This window comes from Salmo salar, chromosome 09 (genome assembly GCF_965601325.2).
Source record: "Salmo salar chromosome 09, fSalSal1, whole genome shotgun sequence".
In the NCBI taxonomy this organism is placed as follows: Eukaryota; Metazoa; Chordata; class Actinopteri; order Salmoniformes; family Salmonidae; genus Salmo; species Salmo salar.
Window position 1 is genome coordinate 90,665,302 of NC_138299.1, and position 7,491 is coordinate 90,672,792.

Here is a 7,491-nt window from a genome sequence, read left to right on the forward strand (position 1 = left end):
AGTGTGTTTTTGATAAGGGATCCCAGTGGGGTCATCCCATACAAGCTTGTTGAAATTACTGTTATACCTTACCCTTGCCTGACATGGGCCTGTTCATTCACCAAAAAATGGGGGGAAACTTTGAAATGAAAAAACCAGTTGTGTTAAACGTCCCATACCTATGAACTCCTATACGATCAGACACTACTGTGAGCCAGCGTACCTGCTTGTCAGAGCCATATATTTACAGCTGAGCCATCTTAAATATTTGAGTATTGTTCAGATTTTAGGCATTCAGTTAGATATTATTTATATTCCCCATGTTTAATGTGGTGCGTTTGTAAATTCAATTCTCAAAATGCATGGCTCTGCTGCTCATCTCCTGACATCAACAGCCACACTCCTCTGTAGCCAGTAGAGAGCATTCTAGGATTGCAATCACATCACACTCTGGACCCTTTGTCTTGCCTGACTGTTTTTTTTACCCCCTGATTTGTATCTCCTTTTTCCTTCATAACTTCCCACATTGGAACAAAGACCCACTGTCTTCAACATACCAACAGTCTGTTACTGGTCATACAGTTGTTTAATTTTTTTCTGTAGTCCCCCCCCCCCCCCCCTTGACATTTAGATTTATACAAGATTGACATGTCCTTCCACCAGTAGCTCTTGAGGCTAGTCTGCGCTCTTGTCAATCGAGTGTAGACTGAGGAGTAGACTCCAGTCAGTCGCAGTAGCTCTGCAGGTGGCTGAAGCTACATGGCTTATGACAGCACTGTTCCACAATGCCTCTTTTCACCTTCTGGTCTTCATGGTCCTTCCACGGACGTTCCTGCTTCACCCTCCAACCCTGTCTGCTCTTAGACAGGAACCCTTTAAAGTAGAGGGAGAGAAATGGAGGGATGTAGAGAGGGAAACTTCCCAAAAGCTGTGAAGTAAAGCAGATCAGCAAACTCCTTCACTTACTCAAATGACCATTTAGAATGTTGGCTGTTTAACAGACTGAATGAGCGTGTTATCGGAGCGTCACACTGTTTAGTCTTGTTTAAGGCTCTCCACGTCCTTCAGAGGAGAGATCTGACCGGTGTAGCTCAGCTTCCTACCTCTGAAGTAAAGTTAACTTCAGACATATCAATGGGATGTCTGAGCAGGGGGTTTAACTGAGGTGATAGATCCACTTCGATCATGTTCTGGGAGAGAATATAATGGATCTGGAGAATTCACAAGATTCTTAATGTGATATCTCACAAAGTCGGTAGTTAGGAACGGTCTCAGAAAAAGATCAGTAGGGATAGCTACAGTATATGACAAACTTCAAGAGAAGGTATTCCCTCTTCAACATACCCTCTTCACAGATGGAAGAGAGAGACCGACTGAAGTCAAATGTTTACTGTTTGATGATCTGGTGCTTCTGTCCCCAACCAAGGAGGGCCTACAGCAGCACCCAGATCTTCTGGGCCATGACAGTAAATCTCAGTAAGACAAAAATAATGGTGTTCCAAAAAAGGTTCAGTTGCTAGGACCACAAATACAAATTCCATCTAGACACCGTTGCCCTAGAGCACACAAAAAACTATACATACCTCGGCCTAAACATCAGCGTCACAGGTAACTTCCACAAAGCTGTGAACAATCTGAGAGACAAGGCAAGAAAGGCCTTCTATACCATCAAAAGTACTGGCATCAATTATAGAGTCCATTGTCCTTATGGTTGTGAGGTCTGGGGTCTGCTTACCAACCAAGAATTCACAAAATAGGACAAACAACAAATTGAGACTGCATGCAGAATTCTGCAAAAACATCTATGTACAACATAAAACACCAAATAATGCATGCAGAGCAGAATTAAACCGATACCCGCTAATTATTAAAATCCAGAAAAGAGCACCTAAAAAGAAGCGATTCTCAAACCTTCCATAACAAAGCCATCACCTACAGAGAGATGAACCTGGAGAAGAGCCCCCTAAGCAAGCTGGTCCTAGGGCTCTGTTCACAAACGTAATTAGACCTAACCTAAATATGAGGAAACAAAAAGATAATTACTTAACACATTGGAAAGAATTTACCAAAAAAACAAAGCAAACTGGAATGCTATTTGGTCCTTAACAGAGAGTACACAGTGGCAGAAACTTAAGGAAAGCTTTGACTATGTACGGACTCAGTGAGCATGGTCTTGCTGTTGAGGTATGCAGAACTGTCTTTCAAGAGAAGACAGGCTATGTGCACGCTGCCCACAAAATGAGGTGGAAACTGAGCTGTACTTCCTAAAAATGAGGGGAAAACTGAGCTGTACTTCCTAACCTGCCAAATGTATGACCATATTAGAGACATACACTGCTCAAAAAAATCAAGGGAACACTTAAACAACACAATGTAACTCCAAGTCAATCACACTTCTGTGATATCAAACTGTCCACTTAGGAAGCAACACTGATTGATAATAAATTTCACATGCTGTTGTGCAAATGGAATAGACAACAGGTGGAAATTATAGGCAATTAGCAAGACACCCCCAATAAAGGAGTGGTTCTGCAGGTGGGGACCACAGACCACTTCTCAGTTCCTATGCTTCCTGGCTGATGTTTTGGTCACTTTTGAATGCCACTGGCGCCCTGTGCTCTTCACAGATGAAAGCAGGTTCACACAGAGCACGTGACAGAGTCTGGAGACGCCGTGGAGAACGTTCTGCTGCCTGCAACATCCTCCAGCATGACCGGTTTGGCGGTGGGTCAGTCATGGTGTGGGGTGGCATTTCTTTGGGGGGCTGCACAGCCCTCCATGTGCTCGCCAGAGGTAGCCTGACTGCCATTAGGTACCGAGATGAGATCCTCAGACCCCTTGTGAGACCATATGCTGGTGCGGTTGGCCCTGGGTTCCTCCTAATGCAAGACAATGCTAGACCTCATGTGGCTGAAGTGTGTCAGCAGTTCCTGCAAGAGGAAGGCATTGATGCTATGGACTGGCCCGCCCGTTCCCCAGACCTGAATCCAATTGAGCACATCTGGGACATCATGTCTCGCTCCATCCACCAACGCCACGTTGCACCACAGACTGTCCAGGAGTTGGCGGATGCTTTAGTCCAGGTCTGGGAGGAGATCCCTCAGGAGACCATCCGCCACCTCATCAGGAGCATGCCCAGGCGTTGTAGGGAGGTCATACAGGCACGTGGAGGCCACACACACTACTGAGCCTCATTTTGACTTGTTTTAGGACATTACATGAAAGTTGGATCAGCCTGTAGTGTGGTTATCCACTTTAATTTTGAGTGTGACTCCAAATCCAGACCTCCATGGGTTGATAAATTGGATTTCCATTGATTATTTTTGTGTGGTTTTGTTGTCAGCACATTCAACTATGTAAAGAAAAAATGATTTAATAAGATTATTTCATTCAGATCTAGGGTGTGTTATTTTAGTGTTCCCTTTATTTTTTTGAGCAGTATATTTCCCTCAGATTACATAGACCCACAAAGAATTTGAAAACAAATCCAATTTTGAGAATCCCCCATATCTATTGGCTGAAATACCAGTGTGCCATCACAGCAGCAAGATTTGTGTTGCCACAAGAAAAGGGCAACCAGTGAAGACAACAAACACCATTGTAAATACAACCCATATTTGTTTTATACATAAACAATTTGCACATCATTATAACACTACATAGCCATAATATGACATTTGAAATGTGTCTGTTCCTTTGAAACTTGTGAGTGTAATGTTTACTGTTCATTTTTGATTGTTTATTTCACTTTAGTTTATTATCTATTTCACTTGCTTTGACAATGAAAACATATGTTCCCCATGCCAATAAAGCCCATTTTAATTTAATTTAATATAGAGAGGGTTGGGGGGAGGGGGACTGCAGACTTGTTCAATGTTACAAGTAATTATGCTAGCAGATACCCATAGGCTTCCACTTATTGTGCTAACACTATTTAGCATTTTCTCGAGAAACGAACCAACTTCCTTCATACTGGACACAGAGATATAAATGGTATCCACGAGTTCATCAGACTCTGAGGAAGTAGATAAAGGTTCTCATTGCCAAAATCCAGAAGTATCTCTTTAACAATATACCCTCTCTTTCAAAATGTGTCAGCTTGTAATAAAAGCATCACATATTTAAAATATATTGAATATAGTGCCACCCTTCAAATCACCCCCTGCTCTCAGTCTCACCTATGAGGTGTTGCAGGAGTAGGTCTCTGGGGGTTCTGTTGGGGTTATAGAAGAACCCTTGTTCCCCACAGACCAGGTAGAGGGCATCCACCAGGTGAGAGCCACACAGGTGCTGGGCGCTGGGAGCTGAGCAGACCCCCGGGGAAGACAGGACCAGCAGTAACAGAACAGACAGGGCCCATACTACCACAGCCATATACGATCTGGAGGGAGAGAGAGACCACAGTCATATACGATCTGGAGGGAGAGAGAGACCACAGCCATATATGATCTGGAGGGAGAGAGAGACCACAGTACCACAGTCATATACGATCTGGAGGGAGAGAGAGACCACAGTACCACAGTCATATACGATCTGGAGGGAGAGAGAGACCACAGCCATATATGATCTGGAGAGAGAGAGAGACCACAGTACCACAGTCATATACGATCTGGAGGGAGAGAGAGACCACAGCCATATACGATCTGGAGGGAGAGAGAGACCACAGTACCACAGTCATATACGATCTGGAGGGAGAGAGAGACCACAGTCATATACGATCTGGAGGGAGAGAGAGACCACAGCCATATATGATCTGGAGGGAGAGAGAGACCACAGTACCACAGCCATATATGATCTGGAGGGAGAGAGAGACCACAGTACCACAGTCATATACGATCTGGAGGGAGAGAGAGACCACAGTCATATACGATCTGGAGGGAGAGAGAGACCACAGTACCACAGCCATATACGATCTGGAGGGAGAGAGAGACCACAGTACCACAGCTATATACGATCTGGAGGGAGAGAGACCACAGTACCACAGCTATATACGATCTGGAGGGAGAGAGACCACAGTACCACAGTCATATACGATCTGGAGGGAGAGAGAGACCACAGTACCACAGCCATATACGATCTGGAGGGAGAGAGAGACCACAGTACCACAGCTATATACGATCTGGAGGGAGAGAGAGACCACAGTATCACAGCCATATACGATCTGGAGGGAGAGAGACCACAGTACCACAGCTATATACTATCTGGAGGGAGAGAGAGACCACAGTACCACAGCTATATACGATCTGGAGGGAGAGAGAGACCACAGTACCACAGCTATATACGATCTGGAGGGAGAGAGACCACAGTACCACAGCTATATACGATCTGGAGGGAGAGAGAGACCACAGTACCACAGCTATATACAATCTGGAGGGAGAGAGAGACCACAGTACCACAGCTATATACGATCTGGAGGGAGAGAGACCACAGTACCACAGCTATATACTATCTGGAGGGAGAGAGAGACCACAGTACCACAGCTATATACGATCTGGAGGGAGAGAGACCACAGTACCACAGCTATATACTATCTGGAGGGAGAGAGAGACCACAGTACCACAGCTATATACGATCTGGAGGGAGAGAGAGACCACAGTACCACAGCTATATACAATCTGGAGAGAGAGAGACCACAGTACCACAGCCATATACGATCTGGAGGGAGAGAGAGACCACAGTACCACAGCTATATACTATCTGGAGGGAGAGAGAGACCATAGTACCACAGCTATATACGATCTGGAGGGAGAGAGAGACCACAGTACCACAGCTATATACGATCTGGAGGGAGAGAGACCACAGTACCACAGCTATATACGATCTGGAGGGAGAGAGACCACAGTACCACAGCTATATACGATCTGGAGGGAGAGAGACCACAGTACCACAGCTATATACGATCTGGAGAGAGAGAGACCACAGTACCACAGCTATATACGATCTGGAGGGAGAGAGACCACAGTACCACAGCCATATACGATCTGGAGGGAGAGAGACCACAGTACCACAGCTATATACGATCTGGAGGGAGAGAGAGACCACAGTATCACAGCCATAGAACAATAGAAAGAGAGCTGGGTGAGAGAACATGGAGAAAGAGAGGGAGTCCATGTCCATATCACAGGGACAGGAAGGATGTGCATCCTTCCTGTACCTGTCCCTTAGTTCCAGCTCAAGCACCAACATGCCTGATTCAACTAATCAGCTCATCATCTAGCCCTTCCTTGTTTTCTGGATTAATCCAGGATTAGGATCAGGATACACTGTATAAATACTCTGTGACAGACAGACAGACAGACAGACAGAAAGTGAACCAAAATTAATTTCCAAATTAGAATTTTTGCATTGAAGAGAATTGGAAATTCAGTGTACATCCTGAATTGACGGGAATTAAAATGTAATTGAGCCCAACCCTGTTATGTATCCACCTACCTGAAACAGACAGCCAGCTGAGGTGAGAAGAGCTGGTAGCCTTGTGGTTAGAGCGTTGGGCCAGTAACCAAAAGGTTGCTTGATAAAATCCCCGATCTGACAAGGTAAAAATCTGTTCTTCTGAACAAGGCAGTTAACCCACTGTTCCCCAGTAGGCTGTCATTGTAAGAATTTGTTCTTATCTGACTTGCCTAGTTAAATAAAAAGAAGAGCAGGTAGTGACGTGGCAGTCAGGTAGAGCACACGTGACCGTCCTCCTCTCTGTCTTTTATACCTGCCTCTCTTCCTGTCAGCCAGGTCTTTGTTTGACAGCATCAGCGGAAAAAGCAATTTTACCTGACTGTCATTAAACCCTTTGAGCTGCCTGTTGAGCTGCCGTTGAGCTGCTATAAGAGGAACTGAGAGATCTATCTGGCCTTATAAGGGCTTTTTCCATAGCAACACCTGAGTGTCTCCAATGATTATATTAATGTAAGCTCTAGTGTTATTTATGTGGAAGTGTGACACCTAACACTTGTGAAGAGCAGAATCAGCAACCTCTGCATCATCTACAGTTGTTTTGGGATAAGGTGTTAACCAATGTTCACAGTTAGTTATTGTTATGGATAGGCCGCCCGGAAAGTCCCCATTGTCCTCATCTTGGCCCCAAGACAGCAGGTCCACTGAGACCAAGGCCCAGTGAGTCACGAACCGGGCCATGGATGTGGAAACATCTGAGCCTTTTTAGTAAAACACCAGGGTAAAACACTGAGGTAAAACACCAGTGTAAATTCTCAGTCGACATTCGCCAATAGAGACCTACAGGAGAAGTTACGTTTGTGTCATATGCACAGGATACACATAGTGGATATAAGGTGAAACGGGCAATCAGATAGAGACATATCTACAATGTACAGTAGGTCTACAATAAACAGGTAGGTATAGTGTAGTGTAGGTCTACAATAAACAGGTAGGTGTAGTGTAGTGTAGGTCTACAATAGACAGGTAGGTGAGGTGTGGTGTAGGTCTACAACAAACAGGTAGGTATAGTGTAGTGTAGGTCTACAATAAACAGGTAGGTGTAGTGTAGGTCTACAATAG

The 7,491-nt window shown here is 44.8% G+C and overlaps 1 protein-coding gene across 1 annotated transcript; it reads right to left on the bottom strand.

The window, feature by feature from the left end:
- Positions 1–265: 265 nt before the first annotated feature.
- LOC106612054 (insulin-like) lies at positions 266–6,628 on the bottom strand. The gene is made up of 3 exons (XM_014212872.3): positions 6,412–6,628; positions 4,158–4,360; positions 266–852 (listed from the first exon to the last, which is right to left on the bottom strand). The coding sequence occupies exons 2-3, from the start codon at positions 4,351–4,353 to the stop codon at positions 704–706; spliced, it is 345 nt and encodes a 114-aa protein (XP_014068347.1). The 5' UTR covers positions 4,354–4,360; positions 6,412–6,628; the 3' UTR covers positions 266–703.
- Between the last annotated feature and the right edge of the window lie 863 nt (positions 6,629–7,491).

What these genes read in the sequence shown, in the direction of transcription:
- LOC106612054 (XM_014212872.3), bottom strand. Translation starts at nt 4,353, where the DNA reads ATGGCTGTGGTAGTATGGGCCCTGTCTGTTCTGTTACTGCTGGTCCTG. An exon ending in ACTCCTGCAACACCTCATAG is followed by an intron (nt 853 to 4,157) that starts GTGAGACTGAGA and finishes TCTACTTTAAAG; the next exon opens with GGTTCCTGTCTAAGAGCAGA.